Raw genomic sequence first — 21,939 nt, forward strand, 5'->3', positions numbered from 1 at the left:
ACGCAAGGTTAAGCCATGCTTGATCCATGCCGATCTGTGGGAGGGAAATACGGGGGCTCCTTTAAAAAAGTAAACATCTATATCTTTGACTCCGCTGCGTTCTATGCGCACAATGAGATGGAGACAGCTAATTGGCGCTGCAATAATAACAAGACCCATGACCGAGTGTATACACGCACTTACTTGCGTCACTTTGCGCTAAGTGAGTCATGTCAGGAATGGGATGACAGGACCGGCATGTGCCCGGTATACTATAATATTATCTACGCTATCAATCATAGAAGTGAAGGGACTGCTGTCCGTCAGATGTGAGTTAACGCCCCACCCGTTCTCTCTGCACGTGCGAGGCTGACTCCGAAGCCAGGGCCTATGATGACTTGTATTATTTGGTCAATGAATACGCGTTATTCGAAGAAGGTACCGGGCCTCGAGAATTTGGCAAATCTGAGCAGGTTTCACTTTCGGATGAAAGAGATCATACTAGAGCTTGAGCGATCATAGCCTTCGCTGTATGGGAGCTACAATTATGGGAATGAAGCTTTTGACAGCTCATTGCATAGACTACAAGATGGAATTTGAGGCCATTGTTTTTAAAATGATAGACTATACTGTATCTATTTTCTGATGATGGTGAAAGAGCGATAGGCTCTTCAAGCCGCTTACTATTAGTAATAGGGCGTCATGTTGACAAAGAGTACTAAAATGAGCTGAGCTGTCTTGGTCCCGCAAAAGTTGTAGTTATCTTTATGTTCGGACGCTCTACAAGCGGAGGGAACGAAAGAAGCAAGGAATGCAGCAAAATCAGTGTTGTATTACTATTAAGAACGCGCAGCGGAACGAGCGCGAAGAGGCGCATGGTGTGGCGGCCTGAGCGCGGCCACCTGACGAAGCCTGCAGTGATACTGCCTCAACATCTTACATCTCGAATTATCAAGCTGACATCCTTCCTCAAATTCCAAAGTTGACAACCAGCGAAATACTTCAGTCCTGCACCTGCAATCAGCCTCGGGATCTTGCTAGGCTTGTCAACACCGCCTGGTGTCCACTCAAGTGAGACAGCAGAGATGGCAGAGGCCCCGGCAACCACTACAACATCAATTCATCCACCCACTCCCCCCGCAGACGATGCCGCCGAGGCCAATATACCTTTGCTCTCCATCCCAGAGCCTCGGACTTTGGTTCAAGAGCGCAGACCAGCTCCAGAGAAAAATGCCACAAACCACAACCCTCCCCGGAAATTTGACTGGGCTGGATCGTGGACGATGGAGATCGCCAGTGCAATATTCAGCGCAACATGTCTGATCCTCCTAGTTGTTTTCCTTTACTACGTGGACGGGACTGACTACAATACCTGGCATTATCGCCTGTTGCCCAACACTGTCGCCTCGACTATCGTTACCGTCGCCAAAGCCACCCTCCTGCTTGTCGTGTCCTCTTCTTTAAGCCAATTGAAATACGATCACCCCAACCAAAGAACCCCGCTCTACCACATCCAGGTGCTGGATCAAGCGAGCCGAGGGCCATGGGGCTCACTGGAAGTGCTCTGGCGGTGGAGACTTCAGCCGGGGTTGATTACCGCCGGAGCCTTCCTGACTGTCTTCTCTCTAGCCATCGACCCACTCGCACAGCAGATTCTGAGCTACCCCCTGATCAGGATCAAAGCACCCACCTCGAACGGGTTGACGTATGCTCAATGCACACACAGTTACTCCACACAAGCCATGACAGGCTTGATAGCCGATCTAGCTAGTTATGCAGTTGACCCGGACATGCTCGAAGCAATCATAAGCGGCCTAGGCGGCCAAAGCACAGGGCTCGAACCATTCTGCTCCACCGGCGACTGCGAGTATCCAGATTTCATCTCCTTGGGCATCTGCTCGTCATGCTCAGACGTAACAGCCGCATCCACCCAGCTCTGCACTTTAGCGCCCTACTCTGTTGTTAATATAGCCGACCATTCTGTTATATTCAACCATTCTGTCGCCATCAACTGCATATACACAAGCCCTACCAACCACACCATCGCCCCGCAAATCTGGCCCGCCACAATGTCCGGAGGAGAAACCGAAATCAACGTCTACCGCCAACCCTGGACCTCTACCGTCACCTCCTCCGAGCATGCCACCCCACACATCAGCTCCTTCCTTTCCGCTAGATACGCAAACCCAAAACTAACCTACACCACCCAAAATACCACCGCATGGGAAGCGAAACCAACCTTGACGGAATGCACCCTCAGCTACTGCGAGCGCCACTACACCCACAACTTTTACAACGCAACCGGCCACCGCACTCTGACGACGACCAACTCCCAAATCCTTGGGAACGCTAGCTCGATCGATCCTCATTTCACGGTCTTCCCTTCCCTCAACCGCAGCACAGCGACCAACTATACAGTGGACGACTCTACCATACAGTCCCTGAATGATATGCTTGAAGGAATCTTCAACAGCACCTTGCTTGGAAGCTTGTCCGACCCGACCAACACCTATGCGCTGCTACTCTACAATAGCAACAATCTGACCGAGTCTATGGCGCAAATGGCCACCGCCATGACGGATGTGATGCGCTCGCGATCAGGGTCAGGGAGTTCAAATGTGGATGGGGCCGCGTACACGTCACGCACGGTGATTCATGTGCGCTGGGGCTGGATTGCTGTGCCTGTTGCTGCGGTTATCTGGGGGGTCGGGGTTCTGATGGGGACGGCTGCTCGGTCAAAGGGGTCAATTCTGTGGAAGGCGTCGGTGTGGCCGTTGGTTCTGGGAAGGGTAAGGATGAGGGCCGGACGGGAGCTGGTAGACATGGAGGAGCCGCGGGTGGACTGGGTAGTCGGGGTGATGAAAGAGGTGGAGGTTATAAGGGAAGATGGGTTTCCGGTTGTATGGGCTGAGGTCTAGTATTCAAGTACGCGTTACGTGGAACTGGGTTGAGGGAAATTAGAGAAGTGGTGTACGGTCAATGCTGGGAAGATGGTGGCTTGCTGGGTGCGCTGGGTTACTTATACAAGGGTCTTTCTGTATATTCCTGTAGTCTGATCTTAGATCCTGCATGGCTATCATACAATCCATTCGTGACATTTATTTTAGTGACAGTGAGATAATACAAAATAAATTTGTTGCGTGGAGCTCCCTCCGGCTTTGAAAATGGTTTGCTATACTCCAAATGCCATCCCCTACGCAAACCTCGCCAAGAACAAAAATGAACCTTCCAAGATAGCATCCGGTTGCTTCGCATCCCGGGCAGCCGCCTTAGAGGGTTGGTCACTTTGAGATGTCGACTGCAGAGGAGTAGCAGATTGTTTAAGGACCGCGCGAATATTGGTTGTTGACGGTGGATAGCAGGACGATTGGTCTGCCGTGGTGGTGGTGGTGGTGGTGGTGGTGGTGGTCGGGGTCGCTGTACTGAGCCGGCTGGGCGTGTCTCTGAGTTGGGTGCGGCAGGTTGTGGTTCGGTAGAGGGGTCATTGTTTAGAGTTGGGTAGAGTAGTTATACCTGACTATTATACCTTAATCTATCCTTAACCATAACCTGACGGTTAGATAAAGATATGAGAATTTTCTTAACTATATAATTAAAGATAGATTACAGTTAAGGGGGTTGCGGATGATTGGTGGTGGTGGTGAAGGATTTTTGGTCCCCACCAGGGTCCGACGCCGTTGACCATATTGTGGCTTATCAGCCATATCGCACCATGATTACAGGTCGGATAGACAGCGAATTTAGCTCCGTTGACCCCTTTCTAAGACGCAGCTCACCAGGTCCACGCTAATTCCTCGCCAGACCTGCGCTAACCCACACTGGTAGTCACGTAATGGCTAACCTGACGTGGTCATTATATCTTGACAGAAGATCATCTTTCGGATCAACTCATCTACTCAGTGCAGTTACAAAATCAATTACCGAACTCATGCTCTAAACGAGGGAGAGCCGGCAGTAATAAGTGCTGACTACTTTCCTTATAATATTTTTCCAATTAGAAAGGTTTTCTAGTGTTTTAGAGGTATTTCCTAAAACTCAAAGATCAAGTGGTATGGTTTTTGGAAATACACAGATACTTGGTATGCAATTGACTATCATTTGCTTAGTAAAGCGCATTACAGTCACGTGCTGGTATTTAGGGTCACTTGACCTCTCACAAAGGCCGTTTGACCCTCAGTTGAAAGGGTTCAAGAGCTCGAGGAGCTGGGTTGAACCCCTTCAAGCTCGGCACTTATCTTATCGGCTTATCTAGCCCAAATGGGAAGATTGTTCCTTCACGTGATAACTTAGTCATCTCAGCGATTCCGCCACCCGCTCCGCGTCTCGATTGCAAAGCGCTCCGCTTGACATCTAAAGTTCCTTGTCTCAGCGTTCTCTTCTATCCTTATTCTTCTGTTCTTTGGGAGATCATAAGACTTGTTTGTCTCTGCCCACCATGCCGCGCGCAGAAGCTGGATCGACAAAGGCGATCAGCAACAAGATCAAGGCTGTACGTTACCCTCTTGTCCACTTCCAAATCAACATACTAATGTCCAACAGAAAGGCTTAGGCAGGCTTAGATGGTATTGTCAGGCTTGTTCGCGCCAGTGTCGAGATGAGAACGGTTTTCGCTGGTAAGTTTCCTATTAAGTGAAAGATCCAACTTTTATGATACTGACTTATCCAAGCCATGTCCAGAGTGAAAGCCATGTGCGCCAGGTGCTGCTGATCGGCGAAGACCCCAAGAAATACATCGAAGACTACAGCAAGCAATTCCTCGACAACTTTCTCAATTTACTCAAGACCGGCCATGGCGAGAAGAAGGTTCACATCAACCAGTTCTACCAGCAAGTCATTGCCGATAAGGAGGTTAGTGGACCGTAATCCTTGCGGAGTGATTCTGTGGCTAACATGACAATAGCACATCCACATGAACGCTACGAAGTGGAAGAGTCTTTCACAGTTCGCTGCATACCTGGGTCGTGAGGGAATTTGCCGTGTCGAGGAGACGGAGAAGGGTCTGTTCGTATCTTATATCGATCGGAGTCCGGAGGCCATGAGACGACAGGAGGCTTTGCTTAAGAAGGAACGCCAGGATCGAGGTGATGAGGAGCAGGAGCAGCGACAGATTCGGGAGCAGATTAAGCGCGCTCAGCAGTCTGCGAAGGAGGAGGAAGATATCGACCCTGAAGCTCGCAAGCTGCAACGCAAGGAGGGTGAGAAGGTCAAGCTGAATATTGGATTCGGTTCGAAGACAAACGGCGACTCGAAGAGCGAGTCACCGAAGCCCGCATCGTCTGAGGAGAAGGATAGCGGTGCGTCGGCCACTCCAGAAACTGCCGATGCTTCGCCTGCGCCTGCTGCCGCTGCCACTCCCGCCTCCGCCCCGCCTGCGCCGCAGGCTGCGCCGAAAGTATCTTTGTCCTTCGGTGGTGGTGGAAACAAGCCGAAGAATGTCTTTGCTGCGGCTGTAAAGAAGAACCCTCTTGCAGGAAAGAAAGGGCCAATTATGGAACAACCCAAGAAGATGACGGAGCAGGAACGCATCATGAAGCAGGAGATGGAGGCTATGGAGCGGAAGCGTATGCGGGGTTCTGCTGGGTTCCCTGATGCGAAGCGCCCGAAGATCTCTTGAGTTGTCTCTCGAAATTAATATTCTAAGTGGGTTATGCCCATACCTCACACCCTCATCGGCATCGATGCCGCTCCGCCCAGGCGACGTTATTCTTTTTTTTCCGTCGGCCAGTGGGCTTTGCTAATGCACCATGGGCTTGTTACTATGACAAGTCCGACTCCGAAAATCCTTACGCCGTGCGCTCATGTCATCGGTGGAAGCATGTAGGCAATATGTTCTTGCGATACCCGTTCAATCGGATGTTTATGGTTGGAGCACACTCCCCCTGTTTGGTGCAATGACCAGGCTATTGGCGTGGTCACCTTGAGTTTCTCGGTCGCCTTCGATAGATATGACTAGATGGCGTTGGCAATAAAGTTGCCAACCAATGAATATATAATTCACAAGGTCTATGTCACTGTATTTTTCAGTATTGCCTCGACTAGTAAAGTGCGTGCATGCCTCCAAATAATGCCATTTATTCCCCTGCCGTAACTCCGGGTGTCCTTCACCCAGCACGATATAGGGGGGTGGCTAAGTATGTGTACTGTCGGGCAGGGTAGTGAGCTTCATTTATGTGCCCATGTCTGTCTTATGCGAGATATTATCGCCGTCTTTTGTTTTGATTAGCACTAGTACTTACACCTATGTGAGCATGGTGACGGTGCCGTTGCCGTTTCCCACCAAAACGCCCAACACGTGGGTAAATATATAATAGTTACACCACTCATCCACGGAAATGGATTGCACCAGTGAAAACCCCCTAGACTCAACCAAAAGATGTAATGAAGCCGAGATAGGAATCATGCAATAGTAACCTCATCTGGATACAAAAACTAAACCAAGGAAATATAGGTTACTCCGTCGAACATGGTGTAAGTCCTTTGCGATCTACTTGGAATATATTTATTTTACTGGCCGCTGATAAAGCCAAAGTTAGAGGCATTTATCATAACAAGCCCGGGTGGTCTAGTGGTATGATTCTCGCTTAGGGATACAAACCCAAGCATATCTGCGAGAGGTCCCGCGTTCGATCCGCGGCTCGGGCCTTGTACCTTCCTTTTTTGTTTTTGTTACCTCCCGCTTACACACACAACTAGTTGTCTCTCCCAAGCAAGGAGACAAGAAGCGCGCGAGAGGAACAGCCGTGATCATCAAGCGGGCAGCAAAATAGCTCTTGCAAATATCCGTGCTGCTGCTGTATTCTGGCTCATAGGAGACTGAAGTTCTTCTCATTCCCTGCTCATGATGCTGACCCCTCAGCATGAATCTATCTTCAACTCACACACCCTTCCACTTAAACCCGCTGGGCTCGCACTTTCCTGCTGCATCTTTCCCCACAGACTCCAACTACAATGTAACACAGCGTGACCTAATCAGCATACGAATCTGACACAAGACGTGAGGGTTCGAACTCAATCCAGTGCGTTGTCAGTCACCGACCCACCATCCCCGCAGTGAACCACAATATCTATCTATCATTCGGGTTCATCCCCCGAGCCCGGCATATCGCGCCGTGCTTTTTCTTCCACCGGCGGAGATACGCTCCGCTGATGGATTGACTCATCCACCAATCTTAATTTTCACATTCCAAAATCGAACATTCATCAACCACACAAGAATCGGGAGTTACACTTACAACCACAATAAACCTCACTGACACCAAAGATGGCTGTACAATCGCATTCCCCCGAGAGGAGGGAGAAAACCCTCGCTTTTATCGGATGTGGTATGTTTTCATCACCAGCACCAACACTACAATCCAACAACCACCAACACCCCCGAATAGCTACAACTTACTAACGGAGGATAAAGGCAACATGGGCTCCGCTATCCTAAGCGGTCTCCTTGACGCAACGCGCACCCAAGCGGGAAAAATCAACCACTTCATCATAAGCACCAAGACCGCCGCATCCGCGGAACGTCTCCGCACCCAATATGCAGAGGATGCGTCCCGCGTGACCATCGCACACGACTCCAACCTCCGCGCGATGCGCGAAGCAGACATCGTCTTACTCGCCTGCAAGCCCTTTCTAGCGAAAGGTATTCTTTCCGCCCCGGGTGTCGGGGAAGCGTTGTCCGGAAAGCTAGTGATTAGTATTATGGCGGGGATGACGCCCACTGACATACTTGACTGTCTGAGCGACGGTGACCGCGAAAGCGTCAAGATCGTTCGGGCAATGCCGAATGTCGCGGCAAGGTTGCGCCAGTCTATGACTATTGTTGAGCTTCCGGAGAGGAAGCCGCTGGAGGAGGAGTTGGTGGAAATAGTGACGTGGGTGTTTGAGGTAATTGGGAAGGTTAAACTTCTAAGTGCGGATCTGTTTGATGTTGGGACGATGTTAGTAGGCGCGGGTATAGGGGTTCTGACGGTGCCTTTGGAGGGATTGTTAGATGGGTGTGTGGTGGAGGGGTTGAGGAGGGCGGAGGCGCTGGAGATGGCGGCTCAGACGTTGTCCGGGATGGCGGCGTTGTTGAAGGAGGGGTCGCACCCTGCGGTTTTGAGGGAGAATATTTCCTCCCCGAGGGGGTGTACCATTCAGGGAGTGATGACGGTGGAAAGAGCTGGGGCCAGAGCGACATTTGCAGATGCGGTGATCAACGGCACGAGACATCTGAAGGGGAATCGATAGATGTACTATCCTCGGGGTATGATTCCGAATATATTAGATCGAAAGATAGAAAGCGATAGATAGATGGAACACTGATAGAATCCCGTCAATTCCATTGACATATCATCCTCGATAAGAACGCGCAGCACCCATTGGTCCATACCAGATGCCCTCCTTCCATATACTACCAGTTCCATCATCCTGCAGCGGTAACCTTAACCGAATACTACCGGAAACACCCACCGAATGCAATCCATCATCCATCACCACCAACTTACAACATAACCCAATCCATGCAGACACAAACCCCCTCGCGTAGACTCAAGCCAATCGGTCAAAAAACCGCCCTGCCGCGATCTACGACCACATACTCTGCGCTGGCATCCCTACCCCTCACTACTACTATCTGACAGAACTATAACGAGGGATAAATAAGTAGACAGGGGGATACCACAACCCTGAACGTAGAATGAAAGAATATACTTACTACCCAGTCTATCCTTTGAAATGAGATCAAAAGTATTCCTCTGGCCATCAAAACGGCCTACCACTTCCCCTCTCCTCTACTACCAACTCCTCCACAAGCACTACCCACCAATGTACCACCATGCCTACAACACCTCAACACCAACACCATCACCAACATCAACATCAACCACCTCACCAACACACCACACCATACCTAAACCCCCCACCCCATCCCCCCTATCCGCCCTCCCAACCCGCACCTTCCTCCGCTCCCTCCTCTTCACCTCCGTGATGGCCTCCCCACTCCTCAATCCCTGTCTCTCCGTGCTAAAGTACATGGTCGACTCGAACTCCATCCTCTTCAGCCCGGCCAAGAACCCCATTGTGAATTATCTGCTGCGAAGGACCATCTACGATCACTTCTGCGCGGGGGTTAATGAGAGGGAAGTCCGGAACACGGTACAGGAGATGAAAGGGCTCGGGTTCAAGGGGGTGATTCTGGGGTATGCGAGGGAGTCGATTGCCAAGGTCGAGGATGTGGATTCTATTCAGTCTGCGGAGGAGAAAATGGAGGTGTTGGATCGGGCTGTCGAGGAGTGGAGGGTTGGGACGTTGAGGACGTTGAGGATGTGTGGGAGGGGGGATTATTTGGCTGTTAAGTATGTTCTTTCTCTTTCTTTCTTTTTTTTTTTTGTTCTTGGGTTGGTTTGAGGGGAAGGGGTGGGATGGGTCTGGGCTAATGGTCTTTTTATGTCAGGTTTACTGGTGCTGGTCCTGCCGCCGTGGAGGCACTCTCGCGCGGTGATCGTGTTCCGCCGAAGCGGATCCAAGAGGCTATGATGGAGATTTGTGATGCTGTTGCGGCGCAGGGATTGCGGGTGTGGATTGATGCTGAGCAGCAGATTTTCCAGTCGGCCATTGATGCGTGGGCGGTCGATTTGATGAGGAAGTATAACCGGGTGGAGAGGGCGGATGCGCCGGTGGTTTTGAATACCTATCAGGCGTATTTGAAGTCGTCTACGGCTAGGCTTGATGAGCATTTACGGCTTGCGCAGAAAGAGGGCTGGGCTATGGGTGTTAAGCTGGTTAGGGGAGCGTATATTGCGCATGATCATCGGGACCGGATTCATGATACCAAGGCCGATACGGACAGGAACTATGATCATATTGTGGAGAGTCTGATTACGAGACAGTATCCGCTGGGAGGAGAGCCCGGACAGCCGTTCCCCAAGGTGCGTCTGTTTGTGGCGTCGCATAACGGGGTGAGTGTGCGGAAGGCGTGTGCGCTATATCGGCAGCGGGCGCTGAGTGGGTTGCCTTTGATTCCGGTGGAGGTTGGTCAGTTGCAGGGAATGGCGGATGAAGTGAGTCTGGGGATGGTAGGGGGATCGACGGATGGGGCTGCGCCGGGGGTGTTCAAGTGTTTGGCGTGGGGGTCGACGGAGGAATGTCTGCATTTCTTGTTGCGGAGGGCCGTTGAGAATCAGTCGGCGATGGAACGGACGAGAGATACGGCGCGGGCGCTGAGGGGAGAGGCGTGGAGGAGGATGGGTGGGGGAGCTGTGATGTAAAGACATGCCTTTCGGCTTTCAGTTCAATTGTGAATATGATTCGATGATTATCGATCTAGAGATAACCGGTTGTATGTATACCTTTCGGCTCGGAACCCGACCTCGGAGGACGTTCCGGAGTCTGGATACTCTTTAGCATGAGTATTCCTCCCCTTGAAGGAACCATAATTGATCCCTGTTATCGCAGCACTCGGACTTGGGCTCCCGTACCTTAGCGGTATGCATCTGTCCTTATCAACTAGGGATCGATAGACGCTAAGCTAAAGGATCGGCCCCCGTCTGCTTCGTAGGATCTCCATGGCCTCTGCATAATCGGCATCCTCATCCTCCAGCACCGCTTCCTTCTCACATCCCTCGAGTATTTCTAGCACGTAGTCCTGACAGTCCCACTCAAGGGTCTCATTGTCCACGGGCGTAGCGTCGACAACGTCCTTCACGGTCGGGGTATCGGGCCTGTCGATCTGACATACAAAGATTGACTCGATGAAACCCAGGTTATCGGACGGAAGCCCATTGGACACCATCTTTTGGAAGCTGGGATGCTCGCCATCGACTTCGAAGATGAGGTCTTCAGTATCTGAGTGGAGATGAAGGGCCCAGTGCTGAAAGTTGCCGTAGCGGGGGTGGTAGATGGCCACGGCGAGGTAGGGGGGTTTCATGACCGGTGAGGTTGATGACCGGGAGTGAAAGTGTACTGTAACTTTGAAGGTATTATGAGTATGTTTGGATCATATGTCATTTCCTGTTGTTGCGGGGATCATTTCCTACTGTCAGTAAGGAAGATGGAGAGGGGAGGCATAACACGCCTGAGGCAGTGAGGCATCAAGGCACCGCAGTTGTGTGGTTTGCACTGCTTGAGCCTCTTCTTTCCTTTTCCTCCTTCTTTCCCCTCTCCTCACTTCACTTCCCCATCATTTCCATCATCATCATCAACATCATCCTCCGTCACTCAATTGCCTCACCGCCATCCCGTGTCCGTTCCTTGGTTACTTCCCTTTTGCCTTTCTTTGTTCACTCGGCCGACTACCTCGCTACCCAATCATGGCCCACCGCAGGGGCTTGTCCGTGGCACTGGGCCCAACGCGGGATCCCCGGACTTCCGGCCTCGCACCATTCCAGGGCCTTCCGTACCCCACAAAATGACCTGGTCGAGTAGGAATGCCTTGCCCTGAGGACCGTGCCAGCAAGTGACGAAGGGTCTTCGGTTTGGTTCCATCATCTCCCGCGGGGTAATTCCATCACCGCTGACCCAGAACTGAAGTTCCTCAAGAATTTTCTCAAGGGGCAGTGCATTTAATCTCCTGGTGTTCGCCTGTCTCTCGTTCATTTCACCGATCGCCCTTGGCATTCCCTGTCTCGGACACGAGGTGGACCGACTACTGCAGGATAAAACTCCGATCGAATCTCGCGTCGCACTCAAATCTTATTTATATCTCCTATCCTTTTCTCCTTCCCTTCCACTTTCTGAGCGGATAAAGCAACCGCATAGCTTCACTGGGCTCCCGGCCTTTGCAAGATGCAAGTTAAGGTGTGTTTCAGAATCCTGACCCATAGAAGTGTGGCTAATTCATCGTGGTAGTTCCTGGCAACTTTGTTGCCGCTTTTGCTGCATCTTCCTGCGGCCGTGGAAGGTCTGCAAGGAAAAAATGCGCGTATTTCGGCATCTTTGAAGAGACACGCCGGTCGCGACGTGCCCCAAACCGCTCTTAACTCCACCAATGTCTATCCGACTAAGTTCTCGGGCGTGACCTGGGATGAGGATCATTGGCTGCTCACCACCACCACGCCTGACCAGGGCCACTACCAGTCGCGTGGGTCTGTTGCCAACGGATACCTGGGAATTAATGTTGCCAACATTGGTCCCTTCTTCGAGCTTGACGATCCCGTCAATGGCGATGTGATCAATGGCTGGCCCTTGTACTCCCGGCGTCAGAGTTTCGCTACTATCTCCGGTTTCTGGGATAGACAAGCCCACACCAACGGCTCCAATTTCCCCTGGCTTTCGCAGTATGGAGATGACAGTGTGATCAGTGGTGTTCCTCACTGGAGTGGCCTGGTTCTTGACCTGGGTAATGACACGTATCTTGACGCTACTGTGGACAACCGCACGATTTCGAACTTTGAGTCTACCTATGACTTCAAGTCGGGCGTGCTGTCCTGGTCGTATACCTGGACCCCACAAGGCAACAAAGGCTCTTATGCAATCACTTATCGACTCTTCGCGCACAAATTGTACGTGAACCGAGCCGTGGTGGACATGGAAATCACTCCTTTGACAAACGGTAATGCCACGGTGGTCAACGTACTGGATGGCTATGCAGCTGTCCGCACAGACTTCGTCGCATCTGGTCAAGAGGAGGGTGCAATCTTCTCTGCTGTGCGGCCTTGGGGAGTCAACAACGTCACGGCTTACGTCTATGCGACCTTGGATGGCTCCGACGGTGTCGACTTGTCTTCGCGTAGGATCGTTACCGACAAGCCTTATGTGAGCACAAACAGCTCGTCGGTTGCACAGGCGGTCGATGTCACGTTTACTGCGAACCAGACTGTCCGCATCACCAAATTTGTGGGTGCCGCCACCACGGACTACTTCCTTCTCACACAGGAGACCGCCAAGGCTGCATGCCTGGCTGGCTTGGCCGATGGCTACGTCAAGTCGCTGCAGTCGCACGTTGGAGAATGGGCCACGATTATGCATGACAACTCTGTCGATCGCTTCACGGATCCAGCGACCGGCAGGCTACCTGAGGACAGCCACATTATCGACTCGGCCATCATTGCTGTCACGAACACCTACTATCTGTTGCAGAACACCGCTGGAACCAATGCAATTGTGGCTGCTGGTGGAATCCCCGTAAATGTTGACAGTTGTGCGCCCGGTGGACTTACCTCGGATTCGTACGGTGGCCAGATTTTCTGGGATGCGGATCTATGGATGCAGCCTGGTCTTGTGGCCTCTCACCCTGAGTCGGCTCAGCGGTTCACCAACTACCGTATCGCATTGCACTATCAAGCTCAGGCCAACATCGAAACTGCATTCACCGGCTCGAAGAACCAGACCTCTTTTAGCTCTTCCGCCGCGATCTATCCCTGGACCAGCGGGAGATTTGGTAACTGCACCGCAACCGGACCGTGCTGGGACTACCAGTATCATCTGAATGGCGACATCGGCTTGGCGATGATCAATCAATGGGTTGCAAGTGGCGACACGGCATGGTTCAAGAACTACCTGTTCCCGATCTATGATGCAGCAGCCACCCTCTACTCTGAACTGGTGGAGCGGAATGGCTCATCCTGGACATTGACGAACATGACTGATCCGGTAGGTAACATGCCTCTTTCACATGATTTAGCTGACCTCCGCAGGATGAGTATGCCAACAGCATCAATGCGGGCGGGTTTACTATGCCGTTGATTGCCGAAACACTGCAGAACGCCAACAAGCTCCGCAAGCAGTTCGGTCTGGAGCCGAACGAGACATGGGACGAAATCGCAGAGGACGTCCTCATTCTCCGCGAGAACGGTGTCACCCTGGAATACACGACGATGAACGGCACTGCTGTCGTTAAGCAGGCCGACATCGTTCTCAACACGTTTCCGTTGGCTTATGAGTCGGACAACTACACGGCGACGAACTCGCTTACCGACTTGGACTACGTAAGTTGCAAGGACCCATGTGAGGTTCCAAGCTAACAAATACAGTATGCAAACAAGCAATCCGCAGATGGACCAGCGATGACATATGCCATCTTCGCGATCGTCGCCAGCGATGTCTCTCCGTCCGGCTGCTCTGCCTACACCTACCATCAGTACTCTTACGCCCCATATGCACGTGGTCCGTGGTACCAGCTGTCTGAGCAGATGATCGACGATGCTAGCATTAATGGCGGAACTCACCCCGCGTTCCCTTTCATTACCGGCCACGGTGGTGCTAACCAGGTAGCCCTCTACGGGTACCTTGGTCTGCGTCTCCACCCTGATGACACCCTCTACATCGACCCGAATCTTCCGCCCCAGATCCCTCATATCACTTACCGGACCTTCTACTGGCATGGCTGGCCGATCTCTGCGTGGTCCAACTACACGCACACCACAATCCAGCGGGATTCATCTCTTGCACCACTGACAAGCGCCAACCTTCTCTTCTCTAACGTTAGCATCAAGGTTCAAGTCGGCCAGTCCACCGCCTCGGCCGATGAGGCAACTATTTACTACCTTCCTCTTTCTGGAGAGCTGACTGTCCCTAACCGCATGATCGGGTCTATTAACACAACTCCTGGCAACCAAGTCCAGTGTCATCCAGTTTACTCTCCTGATGCCTACGAACCGGGCCAGTTCCCCATTTCTGCTGTGGACGGCGCTACCTCCACCAAGTGGCAGCCCTCGACGTCTAACTTGACTTCTTTGACGGTCACTTTGTCCACCACGACAGACGCAGCTGCGGAGGCAGTTTCTGGCTTCTACTTTGACTGGTCCCAGGCACCTCCCCAGAACCTGACCGTCATCTTCCACGATTCGCCCATCGGGAACCCCTCCACTGTTTTCGCTGCCGCTGGCTCGAACTCCACAGGATACCGGGTGGTTACATCGATGTCCAACATTGTGCAGTCGAAGCCGTACAACGCCATTTCTGCGGAGGAGCTGAACGTGGTCTCTGTCCCCACCGCCAACACCACCACGATCACACTGGATGCGCCCGTCCAGAAAGCCCGGTACGCCACGCTCTTGATCGCAGGCAACCAGGCCAATGAGACTGCTGGTGCTACGGTGGCCGAGTGGGTCATTCTGGGACAGAACAGCACTACTAGCTCAGCGGCGCAGGCCAAGCGGCAGATGAGTGCACGGAGCAAGGCCACTCTGGCTCAGCTTGTCTGAACAGCTTGCTCACGTTAATTACGAGACGGTCGCTTCTGTAACATAAGTATCCTTCCATATCTGGATAAGAAGTACATAATCAATTAATGCTACATAATATGAATTACGATCGATCGATCCTTGCTAGCCACGACCGGCTCACCACTCCAGTCTTCCGACCGGCTAGAGTACCAGCCACGACTAAATAGTGTATGTATGCGAGCACGCTAATAGATACAAGAAGACAACCCCACCATAATACCGCTGTCGCGTAACAGCACAGCAGACCATAAACAGATGCCTCTAACCTCAGAGACACCCATCCATCACCACTCATCAGCAAAGCAAGATCGATTACTCCTCATCCAAAGCAAACCGATCCAGGAACCTAAACGTCCTCAACCCCTCCCTAACACTATCCACAAACTCGGCCCCAACCGTCTGCCCCACAACAACACCCTCTCTCTCATCATCAATCCCCGCATTCCGCAACGCACCCTCCCCACTCCCAACCGCCCCCACCGTCTTCCCGAACCGAAACGCATCCACCAGGACCTGCAACGGTCTTCCAGCCGGATACAGGGTACTCACCGCACTAGCTGTAGAATTGCGCTGCGGCGCAGTAACCGATCCCTCCAGAAAGAGCCCCTCCGCACCAGGCGCGACAATCACCGCATCGAACTGGATCGCGTCGGAGGCCGAATACGTCTGATCAACTCCGTCGGTCAGTCTCTCCGCGACGACTACCACGTCCACTTCATCGTCTTTCAGCTCTGTCGCGAGGTCCTGTGCGGCGGTGATTGACGAGGGTGTTTGCACGGAGGCGAGGAAGCCAACCTTCAGGTTGGAGAGTTTCTTGAGTGGAGTGCCGAAGGTGCCTACGTCGGTGGTTTTGTTGTCGTGGTAGTATGTCGGGTCTGGGGAGGGGGCGGGGATGTCGATGGCGCGGGCGACGCGTCGGGCGAGGTCGTTGGAGATGCGGTTGAGTTGGATGATGACGTTCTGCCGGACGGTGGTCGATTTGACGTTGCTGGTTTCGAAGCGGATGGCGTCGATTAGGAATTGTTGTTCCGTGGGGACGAGAGAGTTGTAGAAGAGGCGGGGTTGGGACCACACGTCTTGGAAGGTCGGGGACGTGCTGCGTAGGAGGTGGCCTGAGGTGGTGCGGCCCGGGGAGGTGAAGAAGCCGTTGCCGGTTGTTTGGTTGGCTTGTTTCGGGGAGGCGGAGTTGAGGGTGTTGGGGCTGTAGGCGTTCGGGTTGAGCGGGATGTACATTTGACCTAGATAAGTGGGTGGGGGGTTAGTTGGTGGTGATAGGGGAGGTAAGGGAGGGAGGAGGGATTTACCTGCGCCATCGCGGTTGTTGTTGTGGATTGGGACGCGGGGCTGGTTGATGGGCAGCTGTTCGAAGTTGGGGCCGCCGTGGCGGTTCAACTGGGTGTCGAGGTAGGAGAAGAGACGGCCCTGCAGCAGAGGGTCCTCGGTGAAGTCGACTCCGCGGACGATGTGGCCGGGTTGGAACTGGTTGCGGTTAGATTGGTTCGTAGCGTAGGTAAGGTCCATGAAGGTTATGCGGGTGGAGAGACAAGGAAGCAAGGAGCGACATACCATGACCTGCTCGGTCTCCGCAAAGTAGTTGAGCGGGTTGCGGTTGAGGGTCATTTTTCCGAGTTTCGTGATGGGCACGTACTCTTCCGGCACGATCTTGGTGGGATCAAAGAGGTCGAAGCCGAAGCGCAGCTGGTCTTCCTCGTCCATGATTTGCACGCCGAGCTGTGCATGTCAGTTTTGAGCTCGCTGCAAGGGAATGTGTCGCACATACCTCCCACTCCGGGAACCGTCCATACTCGATCGATGTCCAGAGATCCTGACGCATAAAGTCCGAGTTCTTGCCCGAGACCTGCTGCGCTTCTTCCCAGACCATGCTGGCCTTGCCCTGCAGCGACTTCCAATGGAACTTGACCAGCTTGGACGCGCCGCTGTCCGTCACGAGCCGGTATGTGTGCACGCCGAAGCCATCCACATGCCGGAAGGAGCGCGGAATACCATGTCCAGCCATCGCCCAGAAAAGAGTATGCAGAGCGCTGGGCTGCTGGCTGAAGAAGTCCCAGGCTGAGTCGTGGGCGGTAGCAGCTTGGGGAATCTCGCTGTCACCTCTGGGCTTGACAGCGTGGATCAGATCGGGGAATTGAATGGCATCCTGAATGAAGAACACGGGGATGTTGTTTCCGACGAGATCTGACGGGTTAGTGGTTGGCTGAGAGTAGAGAAGGCAGGGGTGACTTACCGAAGTTACCCTCATCGGTGTAGAAGCGAGCTGCAAAACCGTGCACATCGCGAGCAAGATCGGTACTGCCACGGCTACCAGCGACAGTGGAAAAGCGCACAAACATGGGAGTTTCCTTGCCCTTTTCGGAGAGAAAAGAGGCCGCCGTGAGGTTGGAGAAGTCGCCGTAGGAGACGAAGACACCATGGGCACCGGCACCACGGGCATGCACGGCGCGTTCGGGAACCTACATTCTTAGTGGTGCAATTGCGTAGTAGACCAACAATAGAACTTACTCGTTCATGATCGAAGCGCTGGATCTTCTGGCGGAAGATAAAGTCCTCCAGCAAAGTGGGACCGCGTTCACCGGCGCTCAAACTGTTTTGGTCCTCAATGGGGCCGCCCACGTCGGAAGTGAGGTAAGTGTTATTGTCATTGAGGTAGTACTGAGAGAGGAATTCCTCAGTGGATTCTGAGGCATCTGAGGCGTCGCGAGCAGAGAGGTCACGACTCATGTAAGGGCAGGCGGCATTGGCGAGGCCAATGAGGCCGACGAGACCGATGGGACGCATGGTCGCGTTAGAGGGAAGGGGAGGAATGGACTAAGTCCAGGGAAGGTGAGGCAATTGGAGAAGTGAGAAATGAAGGAAGGGGAGGGGAAGGGGAGAGAAGAGAGGGGGAGACTGAGGGAGTTATATAGAGTGAATGGGATTGGCATTGGCATTGCATTGGCATTGGCAGTAAGTAGCTACTAACTGAGTAGATACTAGTAATACTAGTACGAATGTAGGAGCCGTCTGTTCCCAGCATGTTTTGTTAGATACCAGTCGGGTGTGTACCTTACTTGGGATGATATCTTTCGGTAAGGAATCCTAGGATGCGTATTGAGATGCAGACACACGGCCAATGGCGCGTTGCTCATTGGCCGGGGGGTCCATGCCCCGGCCGAGACCCAGGCTTGGCGATGAGGAGGAGGTCGAAGCTGACTGGCGGGAGGGCTTGGTAATCGGGAGGTCTGGATGGAAAGGGACTGGCTTGGCAGGCGATGACGTTGAATTCCACTCGTGTCGTGCCATAAAATACAGTATTATCACGATAATAATAATAAAATGACAAAATAGCAGTGATGTTGCACAAAACCTGAAAAATGGGAAGTGTCGGATTGTCAATTAGTCTTCCCCACTCAATGTAACAATAACAATGATAACAACAACAACAACAACACACACTAATTTGTCTTCCCCTTGCAGGGTGAGAACTTCAATTCAGTTGTAGCCTAAATACTTATTGTACTACCTCAGACATAAACTTACTAACAACCAGGAACAGGCTTTATGCACGAGGGTGATAATTCCACAATGTACATTGGCCAGGACATGTTCATGTTCATGTTCCATCTGCAGGACCCTAATCTACTATTAATAACTAACCCGACGGTTCCTTACAGCAACCCCCTCCCCCAGTTACACTACCACTACTAGTACTACAACTAGTATATGATCAGACCATCCAGCCAAGCCCACCCCCGCAGCCGGGGATTCTTGGTCCTGCAACGTGCTGAATTTCCATCACACCGACGCGTCGCCGCCCAGACTCACAACCTACTAGTAAGAAAGAACATCACAAAATTCTATTTCTGTACAATACCTAGTCTACACATCCCCCATCATCTATATACTAGTCTACTATACTAGTATCTAAAAATACTTCGGCCAGACCGGATCCTCCCACGTCCTTCCCCCCTTTATCAACTGACTATCCATTCCATCCGCTCCCGAAGAAACATACAACACCTTGGCCTGTGCCCCCTCATTCCAGTACTTATACGTCACTCCCTTAGGCACAAACACCACATCTCCCATCTCCACTCTGGCAGTCTCATACTCCCCAATCTGCACCTGCACGCTACCCTCCAGCACCTCCAACGCCGCCGGGCCCGCCGTCCACATCGGCGCCGTCGCGTTGCTCGGCTGCCGACTCATAATGATCGTGCTCAGGGTATAGTTTGTATCCTGGGCCTGCGTGGCCGTCACCAATGGCTGCACGATCTGGTACGCCCCGTACTGCGAGTTGAGGTACTTGGGGCCGTAGTTGTTGGCGATGAAGTAGGGCTTGCCGGCGGCGCCGAGGGTATCGGATTCGGTGTGCCAGCCGGAGTCGGAGGGTGCAGTGCCGTTGACGAAGTCCCGGCGGGGAGTGAAGTCGAGTTGTGCGTAGACGTCGTATTGTTGCAGGCCGGAGATGGTGCTGCTGTCGGGACCGGTGGCGGAGGAGGAAGAAGAGTTGCTGGAGCCAGGTACGTAGGGGGTTTCGGTGCCGGAGGTGTAGTTGGTGCCAAGGGCGTAGAAGAGGTCCCTATTGTTTCAAGATTTGATTAATATGCTGATATGTGAGTAAATAGATGGGGTATTGGCTTACTCGAATCCACCAGGAACAATCACTCCCACCATCTCAGTGTCCGGGTCGAGGATCTGGAACGTGTGTGTTGTGTTCCGAGGTACAGAGCCATAGTCTCCCTGGGTGAGGAGACGGGCCTCCTGTTCTCCATCGCCCTTTTGGGCCCAGAGCTGAAAGCGACCCTTGAAGTTGAAGAAGTTCTCATAGTGTGTGCGGTGGATGTGAGGGAGGACACCGAGGGAGCCGCTCGAGGGCGCATTGGTGCTCATCAGCGTGAAGGCATAATCGGAGGAGGGGCCGGTGACGGTGAACCGGTACAGTTGGGAGCCGATCGTTACGGCATGTGAGTTCTCATAGTGAGGGAGGATATAGGGGCGAGGAGACGAGGGGGCCTCGGAGACGTAGAGGTCCTCGACGGATAGGGCTGAGGTGAGGGCCAAAAGAGAGGAGAGGACGAGAGAACGCATGGCGATGGAGTCTTCAGATTCAAATTTAGATTCCGATCAGATCTTGCTAATTCTTTCGATAGACATTCTCTGCAGCTACGATTCTACAAACTTATACCCTTCGCGTGGACAATGAAGCCCGATACTCCCCCGGAAATCCCGAGATTCTGCAACATGGCCCATCTGGTACGCGAAATGAGCTGCAGACCTCGTCGCAGGTCCCGATTTGCTGGAATTGCAGATACCTCAGCGACCAGACAAGACAGTAGGGCAGATGAACCTCGGTGCCTGTACGTATCCGGTCATGAGTCTCCGGAATGACGAAACGCCGTGTGTGTCGGAAATTCCGAGAGTAGGATAGCGATCAACAGGTCCACTGCAGGAACTATCCAGGCCAAGGGACGCCATTCTTGGCGGGGAGCAGAGTGACTCGTCCTGCCTTGGATTCTTCATCCCGCCGGCTGCAGATTATCTGCAGCCACCTATACCTACCTTAAATCCCCATTTACTCTAAAAGTATCAGATATAGGAACATTAAATGCCTACTTACTCTGCACCTCTCACATAGAAACCACCCAGCAACACTGAAGAAACCAAATGCCCCCGATGTCGATCACCGTCGATCATTCAAGGTCCGAGAGCTCCGATAAACGGCGGGTCGTCAAGTCGGCATTTGTCTTGCGGAAAAACCACACAGGCAGCGGGGAAATGCCGCATACAGAGTAGTCTACCAATGTCAACCGGACTTAGCCTGTAGATAATAGCCACACTCTAACTCATTCTAGTAAGTCTAGACATCGCTTGTGAGTCCGCCAGGAACACTGACGGTCAATCAAGCACGTAAATAGCCTAGGATTGTCCGTGAAGATTGACTAAGCGGAAACAATCGGAAAATAGTTAACCACCAACTCGCCAGACTCAGGAGGGGGACATATGGCAGGACACTTGGGTCAGTTATGAGGATCTGCTTGCACCAAGACTTGGTGCAGACAGTGGCCGGGTAAATAGTCTGTCCGGCAGTCTGCATTTGTGCTCCGTAGTGTCGGGGGAGAGAGTGCCAAGGATAGTTTGACGTGAAACGGCCGCCAGTTTCACTGACATTCTCTCGGTAGTGGATAACCCGAGAAACATTTTCAGTTGAACTCATTACCACATAGCTACTACTGCAACAACTTATAAACATGTAAAAAGCAAAGGGAAAATCAAAATGAAATGAAGGTGTGTTGTTGTAGTGTGGTGCGGGTAACCAAAAAAAGCGGGAGAAAAAAGAATTGTCCCTGGGCGGGGTCGAACCGCCGATCTCAGTGATTCCTGTATGATGAAACCATAAGCACTATGCCTTAACCACTTGGCCACAGGGACAACTGTTTTATGTGGGGAATTTCTTAATATGGCTTATACCCTACTTTTGGCATATCCGATATCCGGGGATGAGACTGTTTTTCTGTTCATGGTTCCTTGGGATGATTGTGGGGGGGAAGCTTTAAGTTTGGTACGACGTGACTTTTTCCTCTGTAGAGTGGCGTGTCTTTCTATTGGTTTAGTTTGGTGTAGCGTAGCTGTATTTGAGGGGTTTGGGTTGTGGGGTGTATGTATAGATTGTGGATTTGACTGACATGCGACCGAAATACATATCCGCAGACCAACTTAGCGAGGTATTAGGCTGTCTATCTATTCTTCAGTTGTTTACTTTTAGAATATAGGGACCTGTGACAACGACGCTGAAAATGGCTCCCCTCTGCATTCCAACCTA

The 21,939-nt window shown here is 52.3% G+C and overlaps 8 protein-coding genes and 1 non-coding gene across 9 annotated transcripts; 5 read left to right on the top strand and 4 right to left on the bottom strand.

The window, feature by feature from the left end:
• Nucleotides 1–1,064: 1,064 nt before the first annotated feature.
• AKAW2_20342S (DUF3176 domain-containing protein) lies at nucleotides 1,065–2,897 on the top strand (the record flags this gene model as incomplete). Its single annotated transcript, XM_041685044.1, has 1 exon — nucleotides 1,065–2,897. The coding sequence occupies one exon, from the start codon at nucleotides 1,065–1,067 to the stop codon at nucleotides 2,895–2,897; it is 1,833 nt and encodes a 610-aa protein (XP_041539168.1).
• Nucleotides 2,898–4,414: 1,517 nt separating this feature from the next.
• On the top strand, nucleotides 4,415–5,593 carry AKAW2_20343S (putative C2H2 finger domain protein (Kin17); the record flags this gene model as incomplete). Its single annotated transcript, XM_041685045.1, has 4 exons — nucleotides 4,415–4,468; nucleotides 4,519–4,592; nucleotides 4,647–4,827; nucleotides 4,880–5,593. 4 exons carry the CDS (start codon nucleotides 4,415–4,417, stop codon nucleotides 5,591–5,593), a joined length of 1,023 nt encoding a protein of 340 aa, XP_041539169.1.
• Nucleotides 5,594–7,240: 1,647 nt separating this feature from the next.
• On the top strand, nucleotides 7,241–8,205 carry AKAW2_20344S (pyrroline-5-carboxylate reductase; the record flags this gene model as incomplete). The annotated part of the gene is made up of 2 exons (XM_041685047.1): nucleotides 7,241–7,301; nucleotides 7,388–8,205. 2 exons carry the CDS (start codon nucleotides 7,241–7,243, stop codon nucleotides 8,203–8,205), a joined length of 879 nt encoding a protein of 292 aa, XP_041539170.1.
• A 576-nt stretch (nucleotides 8,206–8,781) lies between these two features.
• On the top strand, nucleotides 8,782–10,223 carry AKAW2_20345S (putative proline oxidase Put1; the record flags this gene model as incomplete). Its single annotated transcript, XM_041685048.1, has 2 exons — nucleotides 8,782–9,311; nucleotides 9,410–10,223. 2 exons carry the CDS (start codon nucleotides 8,782–8,784, stop codon nucleotides 10,221–10,223), a joined length of 1,344 nt encoding a protein of 447 aa, XP_041539171.1.
• Nucleotides 10,224–10,483: 260 nt separating this feature from the next.
• AKAW2_20346A (uncharacterized protein) lies at nucleotides 10,484–10,882 on the bottom strand (the record flags this gene model as incomplete). The annotated part of the gene is made up of 1 exon (XM_041685049.1): nucleotides 10,484–10,882. The coding sequence occupies one exon, from the start codon at nucleotides 10,880–10,882 to the stop codon at nucleotides 10,484–10,486; it is 399 nt and encodes a 132-aa protein (XP_041539172.1).
• Nucleotides 10,883–11,739: 857 nt separating this feature from the next.
• treA (alpha,alpha-trehalase treA) lies at nucleotides 11,740–15,098 on the top strand (the record flags this gene model as incomplete). The annotated part of the gene is made up of 4 exons (XM_041685050.1): nucleotides 11,740–11,751; nucleotides 11,803–13,545; nucleotides 13,590–13,880; nucleotides 13,926–15,098. 4 exons carry the CDS (start codon nucleotides 11,740–11,742, stop codon nucleotides 15,096–15,098), a joined length of 3,219 nt encoding a protein of 1,072 aa, XP_041539173.1.
• Nucleotides 15,099–15,431: 333 nt separating this feature from the next.
• cat1 (catalase catB) lies at nucleotides 15,432–17,915 on the bottom strand (the record flags this gene model as incomplete). Its single annotated transcript, XM_041685051.1, has 6 exons — nucleotides 15,432–16,357; nucleotides 16,424–16,598; nucleotides 16,686–16,850; nucleotides 16,900–17,315; nucleotides 17,365–17,590; nucleotides 17,640–17,915. 6 exons carry the CDS (start codon nucleotides 17,913–17,915, stop codon nucleotides 15,432–15,434), a joined length of 2,184 nt encoding a protein of 727 aa, XP_041539174.1.
• A 1,125-nt stretch (nucleotides 17,916–19,040) lies between these two features.
• Nucleotides 19,041–20,207, bottom strand: AKAW2_20349A (uncharacterized protein; the record flags this gene model as incomplete). The annotated part of the gene is made up of 2 exons (XM_041685052.1): nucleotides 19,041–19,698; nucleotides 19,762–20,207. The coding sequence occupies 2 exons, from the start codon at nucleotides 20,205–20,207 to the stop codon at nucleotides 19,041–19,043; spliced, it is 1,104 nt and encodes a 367-aa protein (XP_041539175.1).
• A 1,251-nt stretch (nucleotides 20,208–21,458) lies between these two features.
• On the bottom strand, nucleotides 21,459–21,548 carry AKAW2_t20008A. Its single transcript has one exon. It is a non-coding gene; the product is annotated as a tRNA-Ile (tRNA).
• Between the last annotated feature and the right edge of the window lie 391 nt (nucleotides 21,549–21,939).

The sequence above is a fragment of the Aspergillus luchuensis genome, chromosome 2 (genome assembly GCF_016861625.1).
Source record: "Aspergillus luchuensis IFO 4308 DNA, chromosome 2, nearly complete sequence".
NCBI lineage: Eukaryota > Fungi > Ascomycota > Eurotiomycetes > Eurotiales > Aspergillaceae > Aspergillus > Aspergillus luchuensis.